Below are 25,651 nucleotides of genomic sequence, written 5' to 3'. Positions count from 1 at the left end.
TTTAGTAACGTTTGAAATCCTTACTGTCTTAGTAAGGTTAGTCGAAGTTTCAACTCACTACTTTAGTTGCAAATTTGCAAAAACAACCTAATATTGATTAACATTATTTAACGAGTGAACCAACGTAATATTGATTAACATTATTTAACGAATCTTAACCAATCAAGTAATGGACCATTTACTCTCGAAATCCAGACCGTTGATCACTTTTTTCTTTAGCACTGCAATTTTGACCCATATTTCTGGAATCTGGATGGATTGCAAACCTATAACTAAAGTGAAAGTCTTCATCATCTTCGGACTTTCTACAGGAACTCTGCTACTCGAAAACCTTTATTGAAACTAGAGAGAGATGGTGTCGGACATTCTGATTTTCGGAAGCGGACAGCGCATCTTGGCATTGTAATTATGGGTTGGGCCCCACAATTGGAGATTATAGCCCACCCTTCAATTGGAGGGTCCTTGTTTCATCCAGGGTGGGGATCCATCATAGAGACCCTTCAACATGGACTCGCACTTGTGGTGTTGCCATTGGTGTACGACCAAGGCTTGAACGCTAGGTTATTGGTGGAGAAGGGTTTGGCTGTAGAAGTAGAAAGAAGTGAAGATGGTAGATTCAATGGGAACGACATTGCAAAAGCACTAAGAAAAGCTTTGTTGGAAGAAGAAGGAGAGTCTGAGAATCAAAACCTAGAGAAATGGGGTCTGTTTTTATGGATGAGAAGCTCCACCATGGCTACTACATGCATGGTTTTGTGGAATTTCTCAGAAATGGAAACTCCATGATTTCATGTAGCAAACAAAGTAGCCCTTTAAATGGTTAGCTATCTAACTCCTTCAAGTATAAGAATTGTTGTTGTAGGTAGCTTTTGGCTTTGAGTTAATAATTTGGTTGACCATCATGCCCACCAAAATCACTCATTGATCAAACTCAGACAGTTTGATGTCCTTATCAATAATCAGACATGATCTATGTATTTGGATGGTATAGCTTGTGAATTAGCTATGATGTATTCTTGCTTGATTTTCATCTCAAATATAATTTTAGTTTTCCTCCACTCCCATCTTTTTTTTTAATAGTAAATAACACATGGTGTAAGTTTTTCAATTAAGTACATTTTGTGATTAAACATTTAACTGTCATGTTTCCATTCTATTATGTTTCTTAAGTCTATCAAGGAAACAAATTGTTTACATTTACCTGTTACATTTTCCCAATCCAACTAGGTTTAGGATTTCTATATCCAATTGTTTTTATTGTCAGACAATCCAACTTATTTCACAAAACCAAAAATCATGAACGGTAATAGGTCATATATTTCATGGAAAATATTCTAAAAAATCTGAGTCCAAGTCAATTTTGGTGTCTCCTCTCATTGATGGTTTGAGATGACATTAAATTTCCACATTCAATTTGTTAAGAAAAGACATAAGCAACGAAGAATGAGGAAAAAAAATGTAATTGTAGAAGTTGATTTTGTGATAGATCGACATTGATCATGATTTCATTCTCTACAAAATAATAAAAAGATCATGCAAAGATAGCGAAGATAAGGATTTTTTACATGGTTCAACAAACATGCCTACGTCCACGGGTTCGGAGAACCGTTTTACTATAGATCTTACAGTTACATAAACTCCTCTCCCTTCCTCTTTACTTCCTCTCAATTTTTTTCCTCCTATCTCCCCATTTCTACAATGGCCTTAAGGCCTTGAAATAGAAAAAATCCTAAAAAGAATTCTAACCCTAATTAAGTTATAATCAACCATATTATCCTTTATCTAAGTTAATTATTACATAAAAAGATGAAGAATCATTTTAAATTGGGATTCTTCCTTTATAAGATAAAGTCATCTTCAAATGCTATCATGTGCTCATCTCAAGATGCATGTTAAGAGTGCGAATAGACGATCTGGATGAAAGATGATTTTATCTCTCCCCAACAATCATACAAAAACACCCAGATTTTTTGTGATTCTCTCAAGGTCAAATTACGTCCACAGATCACATTGATTCCACTACAAAGAGAAAATTTGTAGTTATAGATTACACTTATACTAGTTCAATCAACTTTTTCATTATGTTAAATGATGAATAGTATTCGTTATTGACCAAAACCATCAATCTAATTTTCTGGAAATCTTTTGGTCATTTATCAACTATCTTGCTTGAGGAATAGTTTCATGAAAATGGAGACAAACCGTGATAATTAATGTCGGATCTTGTTTTTGGATTTGATCAAAAAGGGGAACATTCAATTTGTTTGACACATGTAAACCTTGACGAAGATCTACATTTTTACCTTTACAAAGCCAGTAAACCTTTAAGTTAAGATATGAACGCGGGACGAATTTTCATCCATGGAAAAAATTTATGGTTCTCTATCAAGGTTCGTAAAAATTTATTGAGAAAGATACCCTCTAACTTTAATGTATTTATATACCCTCTTACTTTTATGTATATATATAATCTTAATGCTTATTAGTCTGTTTTAAATTTTTTGAAGGGAAAGTGTTTTTGGCATGCTTGTTCTTGAATGCTCATGCAATGGCCATAGTTTTCAACATTACAGGGATGTTGAAAACAACATATTGCTATTAACAGAATTGAGTTTCATATCGTTTTGCGGGCTTATCTTTCCTCAAACGAATGAATCAAGACTCAAGAGGGTAGCCCATCGAAAAAAGCAAAACTAAAGTTAGTGGGTTATGTGTAATAAATCATAATAGTTACATTGGATGGCTTGTTTGGTACATGTGACACATGCAATAGTTTAGAATTAGACAACGCATTTGTTTGAATTTTTTTAATGAAGTGTTTTGACAATATATTCAATTTTAGTTAATATAATTTGAATCAAGTTCCTTTAAAAATATAAATTATATAATATTTCACGTGCAACACATATACACTTTTACTAGTTTATAATAAAAATGCAAGAGTTAGGTCTGCCCCTGTAAACTTCTCTATTATTGTTTCATTAGCTGTAAAGTAAGGAGGAATTAATATGTTTTCAAATAAATAAATTAGGAACCTTTTGCCCTGTAAATGTAATTGTGTGAACTGCGCTTTCAAGTTTCAACAATAAGAATATGGCAAGGGATCTTCACGTAGCCATGCTTCCATGGTTGGCCTTCGGCCATATGATCCCATTTCTCCAACTCTCCATCTCTTTAGCCAAATCAGGAATCAGAGTATCCTTCATTTCTACTTCTAGAAACATCCAAAGACTTCCCAAAGTTCCTCCAAATTTAGAGTCTCTGATAAATTTCGTAGAGCTTCACTTGCCAACAGTTGAAGGTTTACCTCAAGACGCAGAGGCCACAGTCGACCTTTCCATGGATCAAATCCAATATCTCAAGGTTGCTTACGACCTCTTGCGCCATCAATTCAAGCAATTTGTGGCTGATGAATCACCTGATTGGATCATCCATGATTACGCTCCCTATTGGACAGCTGAGATTGCTCTGGAATTCGGAATCCAACAAATCATGTTCTCTGTCTTCTCCGCTGCTCTCCTCTCCTTTTTTGGGCCTCTGGAGTACCTTATTACAGGTGAAAGTCAAAGGGAAATATGGTCATCGTCGGAAAGTATGACATCTCCACCAGAATGGATTACGATTCCGTCATCCGTCGCCTACCGACTTCACGAGGCACGTGACATGTTTCCTGGAGTTTTTGGGCAAAACGCGTCTGGGGTGACCGATGCTGACCGGATAGCGTTGACGTTAGGAGCATCTCAGGCGGTGGCCATCCGGAGTTGCAAGGAGTATGAAGGGGATTACTTGAATTTGACCGAGAAGATATACCGGAAACCGGTTATTCCGGTTGGTTTACTTCCACCTGTGCACGTGCCAAAACATGAGGTAAGAGAAGAAAAAGAGAGAAAGATATTTAAGTGGCTTGATGAGCAAAGGGAGAAGTCTGTGGTGTACGTTGGGTTTGGGAGTGAGGTGAAATTGAGTAGAGATCAAGTGTATGAGATAGCCCGTGGGCTTGAGCTTGCCCATTTTCCATTTATATGGGCCTTGAGAAAACCCATGTGGGTAAGCAATGATGATGATGCGTTGCCATCCGATTTTCGGAAGCGGACGGCCCACCAAGGGATAGTAGTTATGGGCTGGGCTCCACAGTTGGATATTCTGGCCCACCCTTCTATTGGAGGGTCCTTGTTTCACTCAGGTTGGGGGTCCATCATAGAGACCCTTCAGCATGGGCACGCACTTGTGGTGTTGCCATTGGTGATTGACCAAGGCTTGAACGCTAGGCTATTGGTGGAGAAGGGTTTGGCTGTAGAAGTAGATAGAAGTGAAGATGGGAGTTTCAATGGCACTGACATCGCGAAAGCATTGAAGAAAGCCATGGTGGAGGAAGAAGGAGAAAGTCTGAGGATCAAAGCTAGAGAGATGGGATCTGTGTTTATGGATGAGAAGCTTCACTATAGCTACTACATGGATGGCTTTGTGAAATTTCTTAGAAACAGAAACTCTACGGCTCAATGTAGCAAAGAAAGTAGCCCTTGAAATAGTTAGCTACCCAAATACTTGGAGTACAAGAATTGTTGTTGTAGGTAGCTTTTGGCTTTGAGTTAATAATTTGGTGATCATCATGCCCACTAAAATCACTCATTGATCAAACTGAGACGGTTTGGTGTCCTTATCAATAATCAGGCATGATCTATATATTTGGATGATATAGCTTGTGAATTAGCTATGATGTATTCTTGCTTGATTTTCATCCCAAATATAATTTTAGTTTCCTCCACTCCCATCTTTTTTTTATAATAGCAAATAACACTTGGTGTAAGTTTTTCAATTAAGTACATTTTGTGATTAAGCATTTAACTGTCATGTTTCCATTCTGTTATGTTTCTCAAGTCTATCAAGGAAACCAATTGTTTACATTTAACCTTTAAATTCTCCCAATCAAAATAGGTTTAGGATTTCTAGATCTGATTGGTTTTATTGGCAGACAATCCAACTTATTTCACAAAACCTAAACCATGAACGTCACATATTTCATGGAAAATATTCTAAAAAATCTGAGTCCAAGTCAATTTTTGTGACTCCTCTCACAGACCGTTTGAGATGACATTAAGTTTCCACATTCAATTTGTTACGAAAAAGTAGAAGCAACGGAGATCAAAGAAAAAAAAAAAGATGTAATCGTGGAGGTTGATTTTGTGATAAATCGATCTTGATCACGATTTCATCACTAAATCTACAAAATAATAAAAAGAACATGAAAAATAGAGAAGATAATGATTTTTCACGTGATTCGGTAAACGTGCCTATGTCCACGGGGTTCAAAAAACCGTTTACTATAAATCTTATAATTACATAAACTCCTCTTTCTTCTTCCTCACCTTCTCTCGATTTTTTTCTCCTCTCCCCTTTTCTACAATGGCCTCAAGGCTTTTAAATAGAAAAATCTTAAAAAGAGTCTTAATTCTAATTAAGTTATAATTGGCCATATTACTTTTTATCCAAATTAACTATTACATAAAAAGATGAATAATCATTTTAAATTGAAATTATTTCTTAATAAGATAAAATCATCTTCAAATGATGTCATGTGTTCATCTTGGAATACGTGTTGATAGTGTGAATGGACGATCTGGATGGAAGATGATTTTTTCCTCCATAAAATCATACAAAAACATATAGATTTTATATGGTCCCCTCAAGATTAAGTTACGTCCACAAATCACATTTATTCCACTACAAAGATAAAATTTATAGTTACAGTTTACACCCTATCCTACTTTGACTAGCTTCTCCACTATGTTAAATGATGAATAATACTCTTCGTTGACCAAAACCATCAATCTAATTTTCTAGAAACCTTTTGTTGATTTACCGACTGTCTTGCTTGAGGAATAATTTCACGAAAATAGAGACGAACCATGATAATTAATGTCGAATCTTGTTTTTGGATTTGGGCATAAAAGTGCTAGAACACTCAATTTGTTTGACACATGTAAATCTTGACGAACTACATTTTTTACTTTTACAAAGCCAGTAAACATTTAAGTTAAGATATAACCACGGGAAGATTTTCATCCATGGAAAAATTTTATCGTTCTCTAATAAGTTATTTATTACATTAAATTATTAAATCAAACCCAAAAGATGTTACATTTACTGCATTGTTACAGATTTTAGCTATTGCACGATGATCAACCAAATTATTAACTCAAAGCCAAAAGCTACCAACAACTACAATTGCTATATTCCTGGAGTTGGATAGCTAACAACTTCATGGGATACTTTGTTTGCCACATGGAACGATAGATAAAATCTTCAGGTTAAATATGAGGGTAAATGATTTTACCAAAGATGTTAAAGTTGATAGAAGAAAAGCAAAAGATTTTAGCAAATTTTTTTTAAAATAGGGTATTTAAGTCATTTTCATCAGCCTATTAGATATGAAGGATGCCATCAGTTTGAAAACATATGACCCATCTCAAATATTCACCAAAACATTGAGGGGTATATTTTAATGGTCTATCTCCTTTGATTTTGGTATTTTTTAAAATATTTAAACTACTTGATTGGATGTCAATAATTCTCACCTTTCTCTTATTATAATATTAAAGATATACTTATTAGTCCTTAGGAATTAGAAGATAAAATTATCTGAGCTTTCACTGTGTGGATAAACCTCTCCGAATAAAAGCAGAAGTTCAATCTCTTCGCACAAGAGTAAAAAATCTTTATGCACAAAAATAAAATTTTGAAATTTCTTAATAAAAAACAAAAAATTTCTTTACGTAAAAACAAAAATCTATCCAAACGTTTGTTAACTCTCCGCAAGAGTAGAAGTCGTTAAGAAACTCTATCCAAACACTGTGAAAGACTTTTTGATAAAAGAGTCATTCCAAGTGCTAATATGACAGTGTCCTAAAAAGATAGATTTTTTCTCGAAATACAAAAAGAAAATCTATATGATTCTTGAGAAATTGGCACATCAGCACGGTATTAACAACAGTCAATTCAGCATTTTCCTTTATAAATGTTGAAAAAGCCTAATTTTGACATTATTTTTTCATGGCAACTCCTAAATCTCTCATAAATTCAGCTTTGAGAGCGCCAAGTTCAAAAATATATTATCGTTAGAGCGCTACCAAAGTGTTAATTAAATAATAATAAAAGAATTTCCTTTAGTAACGTTGAAATCCTTACTGTCTTAGTAAGGTTAGTCGAAGTCTCAACTCCTTAACTTGGTTGCAAATTTGCATAAACAACCTAATATTGATTAACATTATTTAACGAATCTTAACGAATCAAGTGATGGACCATTTACTCTCGAAATCCAGACCGTTGATCACTTTTTTCTTTAGCTCTCCAATTTTGACCCATATTTCTGGAATCTGGATGGATTGCAAACCTATAACTAAAGCGAAAGTCTTCATCATCTTGGGACTCTCCACAGGAACTCTGCTACTCGCAAACCATTATTGAGATTTGAGAATAGAGAGAGATGGTGTCGGACATTCTGCTACAGATCGCCCTACTTCTTCTAGGGTTGCTGGTGACTTTCGGGATGCAGAGGTACCCCAAACAACTCCTAGCCAGCTTCCGCCTTAGAGGCCGAGCCGGTGTCCAGGCCAAGCGCCACTTCGTCCAAGGGGCTCAACTCTTGGCTCGAGCCAGATCCGCTAAGACCCGAACTGCTTCCCTCAACCTAGCCAAAGAAGCCACCAACGAAGCCGACATAGCCCTCTCCTTCGACCCCAAAGACGCCGCCGCTCACATCCTCAAAGCCCTAGCCCTCGATCTCCAGGGCCACAAAACCTCCGCTCTCAAATCGCTTGACGCCGCTCTCTCTCCACCAGCTGTGAAGTCTCTATCAGATTGTGAACGAGGTGACTCACTCTTCAAGCGCGCTGAATTGCAGATCGAAGTGAATCGCCGCCGCAGGGTTGACTCTGCCATCTCGGATCTTATCGAAGCTGTGAAGCTGAGCCCAGATAATTCCAAGGCATATTTGCTTTTGGGGCAGTGTTACGAGCAGAAGGAGATGAAGGAGGAGGCAAGGAGGGCTTACGAAGATGCTAAGAGGATCGAGCCCAACTCGGACGTAGTTCGTGAAGCTTTGAACAGTCTAGTTTCATGAGGATTGTTTGGGATCGAGATCTTTCCGATTCATATCTAGGGTTTCTGGGGTATGTCGGATCTTCTGTAACTTTCTTACGTTTTGTTGTACACAAGTGTGATTTCTTCTTAATAATCACAAAGGTTTAATTTCAATTATCAAATCATATAATTAGTACTTGAGAGCGTGTTTATGCTTTTGATTTATATAAATATATGGTTGAGCTCAATTGATGCCTGGTTGAATCGAAAATCGAAATCATTTGTGGGTGTTTATGTTGGCGTTGGAAGTGGGCGGGCAATTTGAGTTTCATTACCAACAAACCCATAAGTTTCGAAATTTGGAAGATAAGATCATGTTGATTTTGTTTGAGAGTAAATGGTGAAGGATTGTGTTGATGCAAGAAGTCAGATGTGCGGTTGAGATTAGCTTTATCAGAGAATTCAGTATTGGTCCTACTAGCATTGTTGCTGAGTAACCCAACCTTACTTCAGTAGAGTTGCAAATGCTTTGTAATTCTAGCAGGTCGGATAGAACCCCTAATAACAAAGAGTTGCAGGAAATAAAGGGCAATAACATAGTTCTTTGAGCCGTCTGATTGCATCCTATCACAACTTGTATGGGTTTCGGGGCAACCATGATGGATACAATGTAATGTTGTAAGTTGAATGGTTGATTGGGTTTCTCAAATTCTATCTTGCTATTATCGCTATGGAGCCCTATGAATCTGTTTGCCTGAAGGGTCTCCCTGGGACTGCTGTAGGAGAGTCCCTGGATTTGGGAGGAACGCTGTGAAGAACCTCTGAAGCACAAAATAGAGATATTTTGAATTGTTGAGAGCAGCACACAATTTCCTTTTTCGGGTAAAATTCTGTATTGTGTTTTCTTTGTTAATTTGGGAGTTAGATAAGCAATTGTTTTGGCTTATTATATGTTATCTCTATAGTTTGCTTATAGTGGAAGTTTTTATTAATGGTTATCACAACGAAGTAGCCGTTTGTGGTGAACCACATCATTTTCTGTCTTGTGTTTGTTCTTTTGTTTTCTTTGGATACAATCTCCGTTAACTCTGGTTAATTTAATTGCTGCAACGTAATTGGTAAATCATCTCTTAGTTGGATGATGGATCCAAATTCATGAGGATTGCCTCAACAACTCCTTTTTGCCTTTCAAAATCAATTTTTTGGTTATGTTTCCTGTAACTGAAAAGCAATGTAATATGGGGGCTTTATTGTTGAAACTTCATTTTTTTTATTTATAAACAAATTACTTTAAGATATAATAAAATGTATGCCAACAAGTTTTTTATCTGACATCCTCTGATATTATTTATTTGTTTTTAAATGAGTTGAGAAAAAAAATTATTTTGTTATCCATGCTGGTACTCCATCATGATTTACATTTCAGGAGAAAAAAAAAACTCCATATTTTTCTCACATAACTAAGTGATTAAAGTCAAAAAAGTATGTTCTATTGTTTGACCCAAGATTCATGCAGACTGATCTCACTCTTACTTTACCGGGTTTTGTGAACTGAGGAACTTGCAAGTCTTTAATCTTTGTGATAACTCAATTGAAGGTGGTCTCTGTCCATGTTTGGGTGAATATCTTCTCTAGATCTTTCTTTAATAGATTTCAAGGGAGCATTCATTTCATGTTTAGTAACTTGAATTCACCAAAGTCCCTGCTTCTTTCAGATAATCATTTGATGGATTGCTTCCTTTTCCATGTTCACTAACCTCACGATCGTAGAAACATTGATCTTTCTAACAATATGTTAAGAGGTTGACACTCAGACTGCAACGTGAATTCCATCTTTCCAACTGAGGTTCTCAAGCTGACGCAATTGCAGCCTTAGCAAACATAGCAAAGTTACCATTCCTAGTTTTCCTTCTACCGAAAAGAGCTTATTAGTATTCTCTTTGTCCTATATTTCCCTTCATGGAACTCTATTTATCACCTTGTCATTTAGGGGTAATTTGTTAGGTGGTCATTATCCTGTCTGTTCAAAATCAAACATGAAATCTCATTTGGCTTGATATCTTCACCAACCATGTTCATGGATAGCTTCCCACAAACATTGTTGGTTATACTCTGAAATTGTATTATTTCAAGTCGTCTGAAAATGCACTTGAAGACAGCATCTTGTCCCTCTATTGGTGTTTTGATGCATGGTATTAGACCTATCTAACAATGCATTGGCAGGTGAATAACTATATCAATTAACAAGTTGTAACACTTTTTTGTCATGATTAGTCCATTCAAACAACAGTCTGCATGAAAAACTGTTGCAGAGACTTTCCAATTTGTCAATTCTAGCATATTTTCATCTTCATAGGAATGGTTTGTTATATTATATAAATTATAATCAGGATTGTTTGTGATTTTTGGTTATGTTTGGACCTGATTTTATTGAGTTTTATGGCACACTATATTGGTTGGTCCCACTAGTTCTTAGTTTGGACTTGAAAACCAAAGTTTCAGTTGTATTATATCATTATTTTTAAATGAAATATTTAGCCCTTTTATCGTGTTTTGGTAACGAGTGGTTGTGAAGGTTTGAGCCAATTCCTCTTATTCACTCTCACCTAGTGTATGCAATTGTTATTTGAAGTTCTCTTCTTTAGTCCCATATTGAAAAGGTAGAAGAGTGTGAACCTCTTTATATCTACCCCTGTGCTCCTCTTGTTAGAAGAATTAAAGAGTCTCTAAAATTCCACAGGATATTGTATTTTTCAAAGAGATTTGAGGGAGATATTAAGCTGAATGAGATTTGATGTGTTATTTCGAAGGGATTTTGTTCAGAGGGACTTGAGGGATTTTGTCGATAATGGTATGATAGGATTCTAATTTTATTTAAGATAGGGATTCAAAGGGTTTTGTACGCACAAATACAACACATTGAGATTCATTGTTTTCTGTTCTTCCGTTTTTTTTTTTTTTCCTCTTTATTTTATTTTAATTTGGAGTACGTGCGAATTTGAAATCTATACTACTGTGCTTGTGGATCAAGGTTTATTCCATTGAATCATGGGAGGAAGATCGTACAAACCTGAAAGCACTTCTGCAGAGCGATATTTTCCTTCCGGATACTGTGCATCACACGTGCCTCAAACTTCATTACTGCAATTGATATTCTCTTTTTCTATGCATTCTCTACAGGCTTTGAATATTACTCGTTTGGGATTGGATCACTAAGGCTTTTATTTTTCTGCATATATGAGGCTACTACACTCCGGGTCGGTTTTACGTTAATTTTTATTGGTTATTCCTTGTATGCCTACTATTGATTAAATCAAATTAATTACTGCTGATTAATTTTTATAGCAGTTTTCACAGGATCTATCCCGTTAATCTATCAAACATTCCACTTCTGAAAATTCTAGATGTAACAAGGAATTACTTGTCTTGCTATGTTCCTAGAATCCTAGTTGTTGCCCATCCTCTCAAATTAAGCTTCGCTCCTCATAGGTGGAGACCATTTTAATGGCCACATTCCAATGTCTTTGGCCAAATGCATAGCTGCTTAACCTTGGATCTCTCTGACAGCAATCTATGGTCTGGAAGAAAAGGGCACGATTCATAGTTCATAATGTTAGGAGGGTTTTCTTCTTTCCTTGATGACTGGAATTAGTATTTTATATGAACTGAAATTGGACTTGTCTGGAATTATTTCCCAGATTCCTTTGAAAATTTTGAAAGCGAAGGGACAAATCTCTTGAAATTATTAAACTCCATTCCCTGTCCGCTTTTAGTGCTGCCTGCTAATCTGGCATGCAGGATCCCATTTGTGTGGAAAATTTGCTTTTGTGATCAATAAATGTTTGTATTTGTGTCAAAGCTGTGGTTACATGTTATCTCTGTGATGATATAACAAAACTTGTAGATTTCTTGCACGCATTCAAGTGTAGATGTAAAAACTTGCACTACCCTAGGATTCGCAATGATGGCTTGAGATCCTTCTATTCTTGAGCTCTTGGGTGTGCTTGCAATACCTCTTTGCTGCCTAATTCAGGTTATAAAGAAAAAGTAAAAGATTAACCGTGTATGGTGTGCAAAATCATACTTTTGTGTGTGTCAACCCATGTATTTATAAAGGAAGAAACCCTAAGATTCCATTGAATCTTGTTCCCACGTTGATTTTTATCTAATTTGAAAATAAATCTTGATTAAAAATGTATTTAATCAAAATCATTTCTTTATTTGATCCTCTGTTTTTAGGATTTCTCTTATCAATTGCACTTTTCACATTATAGTTTTAAAAAATTTCAATCAGAATTTATCCTTGAGCAATATTCTCTTCCTTTTACAAATATTACAAGGATTACAAAATTTTAATTTAATCATGAAGTTTCAATCACTCGGAAGTCAGATATGTTGCTCACAGTTTAGCCAAGTGCTTTACTATTAGGAAAATTTCTTAATATATCCTATTATAGTTTTTTTTTTGGCTAAATATCCCTTAATTTTTGGGTAGGAAGTAACTTACTACACTTCAGTCTTTTTCATTTAAAATTTTAAAAATATCGTTTCGTTGATAAGATTGACTTTTTGCCCAAGATACCAAGTGGCGAAATCTGGATGAAAATTATCAAACAATGTCTGTCCTTTCTTTTGAAAATCTCATTAAAATTTAGCCTTGTGAGCATTTCAACGTTAGTGAGTGGAGTTCAGCATGACCCGTGGATTTTTAAATGGCTATGTGAAGAAAGTGCAATCGTGTATCCCGAGACGTATAGAACTACAATTCTGAATTTGTCACATCAGAGAGTCGATTGAGTATGACACTTGGCGAGTCATTTTATCACGACTCTTGTTAATGTGTGCCCTTAGGCACACAATAAATTGGATTTTGTATTGAAAATGCCTTTAAAATATTATTTTTATTAAAATACTTTCATAGGCGTATTCTCAATGTGTATTTATTGCACTTTAACGTGTGCTCCAAAAGTACACATTAACAATACTCATTAAATATATATTTAAAGGGAAATATTAACGTTCAAGACCTCATAGGGATATTAGTATTTTTTATCATATTTTTATACAATAATATTCTTACTCATTTAGTCTTTTAGTGAAAAAAAATAAGGATATATTGATCTTTTACATAATAAATTCTTATTCATATTATAAATGCTTGTCTTTTACATTAAAAATACTAAGGCATTTTACCCTTTAGATTTAAATATCTTATTTGAAATAAATGTTTTGGTAATTAATGTGATTAATAAATATTTATCTTTTACATAATAAATATCAAGGGCATTTATTTTTTTAAATTTAAGAAAAAACTTTGAAGCTGGTAGTCATTTCAAAATTTTGAAGAAATCCTCTTCGTACCCTTGTTAGCAATTGGAAATACGATAAAAATTCGACTAGTGAAAAAATTGAGTACTATCCAATTTTGGATTGTAAAAATCTAGTCTAAAATTCAATAAATGAAAAATACACGGCATATGCTTCATACGTGTATTATCCATTTCATTTTAAAAATTCGAAAATCAAATATTCGATCATGTGATCGTGACGATGATGATGAAATTGATGACGTTAATGGTGATGGTGGTGATAATGAGGATATTGAGGTGGTTGTTCAATTGATTTTTAAAAGAAGATGAAAGTCAAGGGAAAAATCATCAATTGTGAAATTAAGGTGTAAACAAATAAATGTACAGGGTCATATTATTATTTTTTTTTGAAGATAAAAGGGACATTTGTCATGTAAAAAGGTAGATTTTTCCAAAATTTCGAAGCATGACCGTTTCAAAGTTGACTTGTGTTACACGTCACAACTTACAACTTTACACTTTCCAACATACAAGTTATAGTAACATTTTTTTTTCCCATTGAATTTTATAAAAAAATTCGTAAACGTCATAATATTCACAAAAAACATGTTTTATTCTTTTCATACTTAAAATCCGTGAATTGTTCAGAATTGTTCAATAATCCAAAGAATAATCCTTCCATTGAAAAAAGCAAAAAATTTGTGAACATTTCAAAAATTAAACGGGAGATTGCTAACAAGACTTCGTACTATGACATGTGGCATTTTCAAACAGGTATCCCAAATATTGATGAAAAGTAGGGAAAAAAATTAAATGAACAACTTTTCTTGTATAAGACTGTTTATAACCTTTTACGTGATTTATGTTTCCACAAAAAATCATGCATTTTTTTTTTAAGATCAAGATCCAAACACATAAAACTACGATGTGTTTTGTCTTATATGAGTAAAATGATTCGGAATGGGCTGATGTTTTATGAGAGGATGATTTCTATGGTAAATGGATCATTCTTGCAAAAAATAAGTCGACTCCAAAAATTTTGACCCCATCAAAAGTGATTTACAAAAATTGGACGGTCCAGAATTCTTCAACATCAGCCCATTCCGAATGTTTTTGCCCTTATAAGACAAAACACGTTATAGTTTTATGTGTATGTGAATCCCGACCCTTTTTTTTTTTAATAATGATTTAGGCACAGGCCCAATTTACAATGTTGCAAATAAAATACATATGTATAGTAAAGTCCATAATTTTTATTTTTTGCAATTACAACAGCTTTCAATGATTTGCAAGTCTACCACTGGTCGAAGTTGCCATCGTTTGTCTGATTGGTGATCACTTCAAACATTGCAAAGATTGAAGTTAATTCTAGGATTGAGTGTTGGGGTCAGTTTATAACAATTATCATACATGATTGAGACCAATATTTATGATAATTTCTAGAACCACATTTGAAATTGTAAAACATGAAACATTAAATTACACCCCAATTTTAAAAACTTGTTTCTGTGTGCATTCATGAATTGTAAATGAAGAAATTCCCCAAAATTCTTCCCATGATTATATATATATATATATAAAATCCCATCAGATTTAACAGAAGACTACATAAAACCGCCTCATTTGTCAGCCTGAACAATGTAGTAGCTCCTTGGTCACAACAAAGAGGAAAACATAGAAATATAGACATTAAGCCCCAAGAAACAGTATGAGAGGATTGTTCTTGCACTAGCAGTGAGTGGGTCAGATTTGTCAGTCAGAGGAGGGTGCCACATTCCAAGGTTGGTCGTTGATGTTAGCTTGATTGCTGTGGTTGATGTTAACAGGAGTGGCAAGGCCATACAGAAAGTTCCGGTTACAAAATTCCACTTGCGGCAATAATGCCGCCACAGGAGCAATGGGAGATGATGAAGTTGAAGTGTCACATGAGCCACCGGGTGTAGAATGAAGATGATGTCGGAGGAGGTTGTGATGATACAAAGCTGCAGCTGGATTGAATGGTGCACTGCAAGATCCAACGGGGAGGTTGGCGATACTGCTGCTGCTACCACAACTTATCCGAGGTTGTTGGTCAAGTTCTAAGAGTGATAGAGGTTCAGCTTCAAGCGAGAGTTTAAGTCGCTTGGCTGCACCACCAATAGGGAGGGCACTGTTGGCAATGGCTTGAACATCATATCGGTTCATCTCAAAGTTGGTGACAGCATTCACCCCCCTAAACTTTATTGCCGCTATATCATATGCCTCTGCTGCTTCCTCTTCTGTTCCTGATAAAAAATGTCGTAATTTGGGTTAGCAATTGTGATTCAACAAATGCTCTAAAAGAATTAAAAGGTTTTGTATAATTGGCGGCCAAGATAATAGACTTTTATGTTAGTTATCCCATAATCTATGGCAACTGTAGAAGCAGATAATCTAGTTACCAATCTTAAACTGTTACACAACCTTACTACATATTATGTGAAACTGTGAATTCTCATAAAAAAAATTTATAGGTAAAGCAGAGAAACAAATTAATAAAAGGGAGAATAAGTAAGAGGAAACCAAAAAGAAAAGACAGAAAAGCAGAAAGAAATACAAAGCAGCCACTTACACACCTAACAGGCCAAATGCCACATCTCCAGCAAAAGAGGTTAAAGGCCATAACATTCAATTTTTTAGAGTACTTTTTTTAGGTGCAAGGTTTGGAATAATGTTGTAAGTTAAAGATCACAAAGAATTTGATTTTCATGAAGTTGGTGATCAACCGCTCTAGTAGTTTAGAAGAAGAATTAACCACTTTGTATTGATAGATTTTTGGATTCAAATTTGGATATCAAATGTAAATTGAGGAGTTGTCAAAATTTTCATTATGAAACAAGGCTTCTTGATGATATATTTGGGTATTTTATTATTTATCTATCTAGGAAATGCTTGCCCACCAGCCCGACACTACTTTTTTCATGAATTACAGATTTGGACTAGAAGAAATAAAATAGGTAGAGATGGAAAAGAGAGGATTTATAAATATAGTTACCAAATGTGCCAAGGTAGAGATCTTTGTTGCCTGCAACTCGACCTATCCTGGCTTGCCATCGCCCTTGTTGATGATGCCTAAAACATTCCATATAACATACAAGACACTTAAGTATACATGCACAGCCACCAAAGTAAATGAAAAGCCCTTCTTTAACATATTACCTTGTTACACCTCGATACATAGAGGCTCCCCTAGAAAAACCACTACTTTTCCTGAAAAATTTAGATGAGAAAATAGCCTATAAAATAATTCCATTTTTTTTCCTTCCCTTTCTCAATTATCTTTGCAAAAATTTGGGTAAGCAAAATAAAGTGAGCTAAACCTCCTGAGTGAAGCAATGAACTCTTGCTTGGTCATGTTCTTCATGTCCTCTACCTCTTTGGCATAATTTGAAACCTAAGGAAAGATAGCCAACCACCACAATTAAATCTTTGAAGGATCAATGAGGGCAACATCAGATGATCAAGCCAATATGTTTTACCCAAAATAGATCAAATCAAGTCCTTTAGAGATCACAAATGAAGTCAAAACATTTCATGGACCATAACTCAAGGTGTGAACATTTTATTATTATTATTATTTTAAATAACCAATTATCAATGCTATTATTATTATGAGACAAGTAAATGAAGCAATTGTCATGAAAACAGAGAGACAAGTGTGACTCAGAATACCGAGAAGTTGGTAGTAGCAGAGGGACCCCAGTATTTTAGGGCTGCCAAATCATAAGCCCTTGCTGCTTTATCTTCTTTGTCATATCCACCTGATCAGAGCCAAATAAATCAAAATCCAAACACCTATTAATAAATATTATTACATATTACTAATATTAATATACTCTCATTTGATTAGACCTTTACGTAAAGATAAGATAACTAAAAAAAAATTACTTACCTAAGTACACTGTAGAACATAGCATCAGAAGTGTGAGTGACAGTCAATGCCCAACCATGATCCCCATATTTTCATGAAGAGAAGAAAAAAAAAACAAACTAGTCAACGAAAAACCCCAGATATCAGCAATCCTAGTGGTCATTAATTCTTTGCAAATCACAAAATAAAAATAAAAAAAGGGAAAATTCACAGTATACTGCTGATGGTCGTTGTATTCACATTATTAGACAAACCTCGAAGATAATCCAAAGGTCAGGATCTAGGGATGAAGTTGCTACAGTATACTCCACAGAGTATAATAGGGAAAAAGTAATCTCTTAATTTCCACCAGTCCCCACGTGAACTATTTCTCATTTTTCAAGCAAAAAAAAAAAAAAATTCTACCGTTCTGAAGTCAAAAGCCCCAAAAAAAAAAAAAAAAAAAAAAAAAAAAAAAAAAAAACCCTAAAAGTCTCGGCCGAAATGGGTGGGGGATTTCTCAGTCAAAGAAATTATTACTTTGGATTCCAAAAAGAATAAATGTCTCTCCTCTCTCTCTCTCTCTCACCTCTCCCTCTAAAGGCTAAAGCTTACTTGACAAGAGAGGCGATCTTATGTCTTAAATTCTTACAGAAAGACCAAAGAGAGAGAAAGATTCAGTTTGAAAAATACGATAGTGTCAGCTTAGCTAGACCGTCATGTCCATGCATCAATGTTCTTTTCCCTTGGTAATTTCTGGTGCTGTCGTGTCAACATGTGTCAGAAATATTGACGGTGATAGCGATGGGAGGAAAGAAAATCAAAGAAGAAATAACAGCCATTGCAGTGACATTCCTCGAGATTCACATCACACAAAATTTCGAACAATATTAGTGGTCCAGACATGGTCATGATCATACATTGTCAAATGGCGGCACATCAAAAAATTTCAAGTACGACACAATACCGTCAAAATATTATTTGATCAAGAAAAAAAAATCTCAGATACAACTGAGATTGTAAGTTACATTTCCTGTCATCCTGAGGAGTACGTTCAATCTGGTCTTCGGTCAATTTGCACGTATCTCGAGTATAGCTCTACTATGTGCCAATGAGGGTACATGTCGACTTAAATAATAAAAAAATGTTCCGATGATAACAAGAGATTATTAATTCAAAAAAAAAAAAAAAAAAAATTGGGATATGAGAGGGGGAGACGTGATTCGATACCTTGACGTCCTTTCCTGCTTTGCCCTTCTCTTCTACAGCTATTATCCCACAAATGAGCTTCGTACCTTCCAGTCCACCTGTGCCTGCATTTTAAAATCAAACTCGTATGATTGTATCACTAACGAATCCGATATGGATACGTATCGGTTATATAGTAACAAACAAGAGAGCATTATTACCTCGTAACGCCTCTGTAAACAGAAGTTCTTTGACCAAACGTGTCAGTGGTTATCGTTTTTACCGCTTCGGAATCAGCCGAGACGATATCTTTTACTGAGTTTTGTACCACTCCCAAAGACAAAGCTTGAGGACCATCAGAGAACATTAACTCATTGTTTCTCGACTCAAGCGAGTGACCGGGAAAATTACCATATGAAAACCGAGTCTCGGCTACTGACACCGAATCGTCTACTTCTGAACACGAGTTAGCGGAGAAAGTGTGAAACCCAGCTGACCCGGTAATTGTTTTGAAATCTTGTTGGTCACCGAAATGACTCGAACCTTGTTCGTAGACATTGCTTAGAGAAGATTCTTGAGTTTCAGTTTGGCTGTCTGAGTATCGAGCGAAGGTTGAAGAATGGCCGCCCAAGAAATCTTCGAGCTTTGGGACTGTTTGGTGGATTTGAGGGTTTGAAGTCGAGAGAATAGATAAATCCACAATGTTTGATCCATTAGTTTCATCAACTTCTTTAGTTTCTTCTATGTAGGGGATTTGAGGTCTGACATTCGACCAATCTGCAATATCAGTAACGAAAACTGAGTTAATCCTCAAACGAACAAGAAAAACTCGCTGATTCTACCGAGTCAATACCATCGGATTCATCAGGTCAATTTTGGCTAGAGAATACTAGCCGACGTTTGAGGTTCTCCCATCAGACCAACGGATAAGATGGAAGGATTTTCCTAGGGATTGCTACCGAGAAAAACTTGACTGGGCTAACTCGGAGAGCAGCCGAGTTAAGAAACTAGGGTTTTAGAAGAAGAAAAAAAATGACGTACCGTTTCCATAAAAGTTGTTGAAGAAATACTGCTGAGAGGAATCAGAAGAGATCTCATAAGGAAACATCTGAGATTGGAACGACCGCAACATCTCTAATGGAGAGTGAGAAAACGAAATCCAGTTCGGTTGCGCCATCTTTTATCTGGAATCTTCTTTAGAAACAAAACGCTTCGTTGAATCGTCGTCACTCTCTACCAACTAAAAGAACCAAAAAAATCACAATTGGGGAATTTAATCAAAACTATCTGAAACCTCGAAAGATCAAAGACAATAAATAAATATAAAAAAAACGATAATACCTTATCCTTTACTGATGATGTTCATTTTTCAGATCGATAATCACTCCAAAATGAAAACGTGAGAGTTGAACAAAACGAAACTGATAGTCGTTTTCTGAAGGTTCCGAGTTAGTAGAAATCTCAAAAACATAAAAATGAGCTTTAAAACAAACGAGAAACACGGATCAAGAAGAGTGGAAGTAGTCTTTGAGACAGAAACACAGAGATTTGAAGGCGCAGATATTTTAGACCAGAAAGAAGAAAACCCCAAAGAGGTTTTTGGTTCGTAGTTACAGAGAGAGAAAAGACGGGGAGAAGCTTTCAAGGAAAGTGAGTATCAACAGGTGGAGGGTTTTAATGGGAGGGTTTAGCGGTTTCTTCTGCCACTAAGAAAGAGAGAGAGAGAGAGAGAGTTTGGGTAATTTTTTAAGAAAATAGTGACTTTATTTTGCTCCAGAGAAGAAAATTGGTCTGCAACAACGTTGCGGAACATCAGGCGGCTGGTTAAAAGAGTGGGAAGGCAGGGTGAGTGCGTTTTCATACCGGATGATAGACGTGGACAATCTCTTCTGCTATGCGTCAAATTTACTTAACTGTCCTTTTAGTTTGTAAAATTTACGAACAAGTACTACTACTTTGTATACCTTTGTATTTCTATTAGAGGGTCTTCTAGTTAATGAAGAAAGGGAACAATCATGTACTACCTTTATTTAATGAACTCCAAATCACTACAAAACTTGATTTTAGATCAATAATTGACTTTGACCGCCAAACTGAAATTGTCATCTACTGCAAAGGACACATCAAAACTTTGGATAGAAAATTTTCTGATCAGATTTTTATTTATCTATTAAGGTATGATGAGGACACCTGAAGAATGAAATTCGTTTACAGATCTCATATGTAGATTAGTGCAACTCTAGCGAGCGAGCTAGATTGGATTGGAACCCAATTTTAAAGTAATCAAATCAAATCCAAACCCAACTAATGCCCTTGAATATCAACGCAACCCAAATCCAAATCCTAATTCTAGGCTTCGCAATTCAAGATTTACGAGATATGCCTTAGGTGTCATGTGGAATGAAAAGATTCAAATATAATCAGTTCAAGAAAAGTTCCAACTGAATGAATTGAGAATTGGAGATGGGTTACCCCTTTCATTAGAATCAAGGATTTAGTCGAGCACGAATCCACTAGTTTACTTGGATAATCAATTAGGACTAATAGGCTACTTGATGACTTGAGAGTAAAAGGTTATTTTTTCCTAACCCATTCTATTAGCAAATTACCATTTTGTGTCTTTTGATCTGATAATTAAGACCCATCCCTCTCTCTACATACAAGCATAAGCTTGCACTCTCTTATTCTTGGTTCAAACACTAGCTAGTATTCATAGAGCATTTGTTACCTACACTACTCTCTTCTCAATGAAATTATAGAATCACCTAAAGCTTATTACTTGTTGCTAGGCTAACCTATGAATGTTTAAAATGAGTCATGATGATTAGACTTATTTTTTCTGTACTAACTTTGGACTCCCCCTTCACATCACCTTACAAAATCATAAATATTTGTCCTTGTGTATCCTGAAGCATGGGATCTACGATTATGTTAAAAAGGAGTTCAAAGTGAGTCAAATTATCATCACTTGTTTTAAATCAATAGAAATAGGAGAGTGACTTGACACCTTTTTTTTTTTTTTTTGTTTCTTCCTTGACTCTTTTGAAATCATAAGCTTAATTCACATAAATAAATATAATTATGATGGAATCGTTAACACCTCAAAATTGCACGAATTGTACTCATGAAAATTGCCAAGAAAGAATCAAAAACCCAAAAAAGCGAGATTTGAGAAATGATAGGGAACTTCGTGGTCCTTAACTTCGTGTTGAGTAATTTGGCTTGGGTTAGATACATTTGAGTATCACCCATACAGGTAGGATTTTGTTTGTGGTAATGTTACAAAAAATTGGAACTTGTCGTTGGATTGTATTTTGTAAAAAAATCGATTCCATTTAATCTTATGAGAATAAATTAAGGTAATTTTTTTAATAAATGTAAATCGGTTTTATCAAATTAAAGGACCAACTTGATAAATTCTCAGTTCAAAAGGCTTTTGAATTTTTAAAACATTAATTTATTAGATATTGTGATTATAAGGGGAGATCTTGTAGTAGTACAGGTCCTATGGTACCCAAATTTCCTTCATTTTCTAGGTTAGGGTAACTTTGTAATTCTAATAAAATTCTCCACGTGACTGCAGATGAGTGAAGAAAGGGGAAAATTCACTGCCTAGCGAACCTTTGGAACCCACTGAATCAGAAATTTTCGGCCACATATTCAATCAATCGTAAAAATTTGATACGTGGGACCACTAAGCAGTATCAAAATATTTAGGGTCGGTGGATCAATTAAAAAGTGCTACGTGGCGCTTCCTAAGTGGTGGTGAATCAAAATTAACTTTGCAAGGTTGGAGCAAAACATATTCCCCGGAAAACACGAATCTGAGAGTCCGATACTTTTATCCACAATTTTAGAGCATTTACATTGGATTTTACTAACCCAAGTCCGACTGAGGACCGTGAAATCGGGAAACGAGAGCCCAGATTTTCCGCATTTTCCCATTAGCCCTGATCTTTTCTCGAAATGACAAATAAGACAGACAGCAAAACTTTTTCAAATAGAAGAGGGCCAATACGTCAGTTTTAACGGAATGGGATAAATATGACATTTTTATAAAAGAGAAATGCCATTATTGACCGTTCGAGAAACAGAAAATGGGGTCACTACACGGTACACACATTGTTTTATACCCCACGGAATTAGGGTTTTGGAGTTTAGCACTTTAGTCCATTTGTTTGTGGAGACATCGCGCAGCGCACGTGTGCTTTCTTCATTCTTTTCCAAATGGACCCGGTTCATTAGTATGGAACGTGGATCTCTTGGTGATTGCCACGTGTATTAATAAGACACCTTTTTGGAAATTGATTATATAACGATTTGTTTTTCGTTGCTTGAAGACAAATTTTGCCGATTTCTCTTTCATTTGGTTTATGCCTTTATGGGAGTCATTGTAGTGTCCTTTTAGAGAGAATTTTAATTTGAAGATCCTCCCGATAAGGTTTTGGATAATGAACTCCAATCTGGTCAAATTATCCAATGGTTCATATCAACTGATCAATATTGTGAATTTGAAAATCTAAAAATCTTAGTCATCGGATCTACTGATATTCTCCATCACACCTAATGTGTGAATGCCACCTTCTTCCATACGCACCACGTGATTTAGGAAGATAAGGGGAAAAAAAGAAAAATTCAAAATCGAGCTTTAGTAGTTGAATTATTGGTATATGTGAAGAGATTTCTTTCTTTTTCTTTTTTTTAAATCATTGAAATTTGGTAAATGAAGTAAACCTATATATCGTAGAAGATTATACAATTATGATCATAATCGAAAATCCAATGAACCTTATAGAACATCTGGTTTTAATTGTCTCTTTCCATCAACAACTTCTTTTATGTGATTGTGCTTGTATTGTGTATCTCGATGTAACAATATAATTGCACATCAGCATCGGGTTTAGTGAACCTTGTGAAATGCTCCAATGCTATTAAAATGCTATAATAGTGTCATAGCCTGCCTTAGTGTGAATGTTCTTACAAGTTTCTTTGGGGTAAGGGTTCGCTCAGTTAGAATTTGTGTGCCACTCGAGAATGAACTCAGCTCAAACAAGTTAGACAGAGATGAGGCCTTCGAAAGTTGAAAAGATAAATAGGGTAAAAACAGATTTCAGATCACAGATTTTAGGAAGAAAAAATAATCAAGTTTTTTTTTTTTTCTTTTTTTTAAATATAATTAAGATGAGGGTTTTTAGTAATTCTTTGTTAGTCTATTAATAAATACCAAGGTCAAATGGGAGCGTTATCAATTTAAAATTTTAAATGGATATCTTATATATTGCCAAATTGTAAAAGGAAATATACAAATTAAAGAAGAATGGAAATTGCTACATTGGACAAATCCACAACATGTACCACGAACAAGTTTGGCTCGAATCGATTTGCAAGTTGGTCCCTTATTAACAAATTGGGTTACCCTTACTTAAACAACATTAGGACGTGAAAGTCTAGAGACCGAAATCCATGACAAGTTGCTAGATGGCACAGAGAAAATGGCTCAAATATGGTAATTATGATTATACGATAAACTCGTAATTCAACTCTGGTCAAGCTTTAATGGATATATACCTAGAATTAAGTTGTATCTTATTGGAAGATATAATATCAACAATTTATGACTGTTGATACATCTAATGTGATTATTTGGTGTGCATCAAGTTGAATTGATGCTGAGATTGAAATAATGTAGATTAAATACCTCAAGTGCAACATTATAACGTGATAATAAGATCTTAGGAGTTTGAAGTCAATCATCAAGGATTGTGTAAAAGTGAACCAAAACACATGTGATGTGAAGGAAGATTGACTTAAATTATGAAAACAAATGATTTTTCATAGTTTCGTATGTAGCAAAAATTAAAAATATTAATTAAAACACGTTAAGAATAAAAAAATATATTTTTTTAGTTAATTTTGAATAAAGATTCTCCTTAATTAAATTAAGAAATTTATTTGTTAAATTATTTTGAAAGATCTAAAATTGTCACGTACGTCAAATTCCCCTATCATGGGGATTCTTTAAGCAAACAATGTAATATTCATCCACTATGAGTCAAAAAAAATATATTAAAGCATTCAATATGATAATCATAAACAAAATAAAAAAAAAAAAAAAATTTATATTTGAAATTAAAAAAAAAAAAAAATTAATTCACCTTCAAATCAATCAAAAAATATGAAAATTAATTCATAATTGTTGATCGAAATAAAATTATATTCTTAAGAATCACATTGAAGATCCATAGGTCTTTGAGATGATGAGTCCGACTTTGAAGCAGACAGCCTGCTTCAAAATTTTGGTAGAACCCTCTTCCTTAGATTACACATGGTTTGTTATATTTATTTACACACCTACTTTTTTTTTTTTATATCAATATTTGGGATACATCATTGAAAAACGCCATGTGTAATCCATGGAAGAGGGTTATACCGAATGCCCATTTTAAAGTTTTTTCCTTGAGATGATATATACTTAATTTACCCTAACACAAATTATATACACTAGAAGGTGGCACGTGCACACACACATGTATTAAAAGAACATATATGTAATTGAAAATGTTAATCAAATTATATTTGATGAGTTAAAATGATATTTTTGTAATTTTGAAAGACAACCAACATGATTATAACATCGTGGGATTGTATTTTTTTATTTTTGACCAAAATAACCATGATTAAGTTGTGTTTAAATATCAATATAGGACATTGCTAAGATCCAAATGTTGGTGTTGAACCAACTTCTACTTTGTCTTCTCTCTAAAGATAAGAGTTGTCTACCCAAAAAAAAAAAAAAAGTAAGAATCATTTTTAATAAGAAAAATATTTGGTGCCACAAAAATAAAAATAAGTAGGAGTGGGCGTTTCTTATTTTTTCTATATTGTTTTTTATATCGGTGCGCAGTGGACTTTTAGTAAAATCTTTTTGTCGAAACTTGGAGCCCACAAGTTTTGAAAGATTTCCCATTTTGGTCTAAATTAATTAACCCTTATTTAACGGCATGTGACCATCCACGTGCTTTTAGTAAAATGTAAATAAAGAATGTGTGCAATAGAAGAAAACTCATCAATATTATAATGTACAACTGAACTATAATCACTGATCATAGGTGGTCCCACCAACCATGATCAGCCACGTAGATCTTATAATCTCAACTAACTTCCTATAACATGCCACGTGAAAGACACGTAACGATCTAATCCATAG

General features: G+C 34.8%; 2 protein-coding genes and 1 pseudogene across 2 annotated transcripts; 2 read left to right on the top strand and 1 right to left on the bottom strand.

Annotated features, from left to right (window-relative positions):
• The first annotated feature begins 2,976 nt into the window (after window positions 1–2,976).
• On the top strand, window positions 2,977–4,820 carry LOC147409096 (putative UDP-rhamnose:rhamnosyltransferase 1 pseudogene; annotated as a pseudogene).
• A 2,546-nt stretch (window positions 4,821–7,366) lies between these two features.
• LOC147409095 (Tetratricopeptide repeat (TPR)-like superfamily protein) lies at window positions 7,367–8,277 on the top strand. Its single transcript, XM_086425440.1, has one exon. The coding sequence runs from the start codon at window positions 7,484–7,486 to the stop codon at window positions 8,117–8,119; it is 636 nt and encodes a 211-aa protein (XP_086281566.1). The 5' UTR covers window positions 7,367–7,483; the 3' UTR covers window positions 8,120–8,277.
• A 6,266-nt stretch (window positions 8,278–14,543) lies between these two features.
• On the bottom strand, window positions 14,544–20,256 carry LOC147409094 (AP2-like ethylene-responsive transcription factor AIL6). The gene is made up of 10 exons (XM_086425428.1): window positions 19,786–20,256; window positions 19,486–19,684; window positions 18,666–19,221; window positions 18,487–18,569; window positions 17,299–17,307; window positions 17,079–17,167; window positions 16,727–16,800; window positions 16,566–16,616; window positions 16,402–16,478; window positions 14,544–15,652 (listed from the first exon to the last, which is right to left on the bottom strand). Exons 2-10 carry the CDS (start codon window positions 19,619–19,621, stop codon window positions 15,141–15,143), a joined length of 1,587 nt encoding a protein of 528 aa, XP_086281554.1. The 5' UTR covers window positions 19,622–19,684; window positions 19,786–20,256; the 3' UTR covers window positions 14,544–15,140.
• Window positions 20,257–25,651: the final 5,395 nt, after the last annotated feature.

The sequence above is a fragment of the Akebia trifoliata genome, chromosome 2 (assembly GCF_017979445.1).
Source record: "Akebia trifoliata isolate Shusen 1 chromosome 2, ASM1797944v1, whole genome shotgun sequence".
NCBI classification, from domain to species: domain Eukaryota; kingdom Viridiplantae; phylum Streptophyta; class Magnoliopsida; order Ranunculales; family Lardizabalaceae; genus Akebia; species Akebia trifoliata.
Note: the sequence above shows the minus strand (reverse complement) of the source record. Positions and strands in the feature narration are given on the sequence as shown.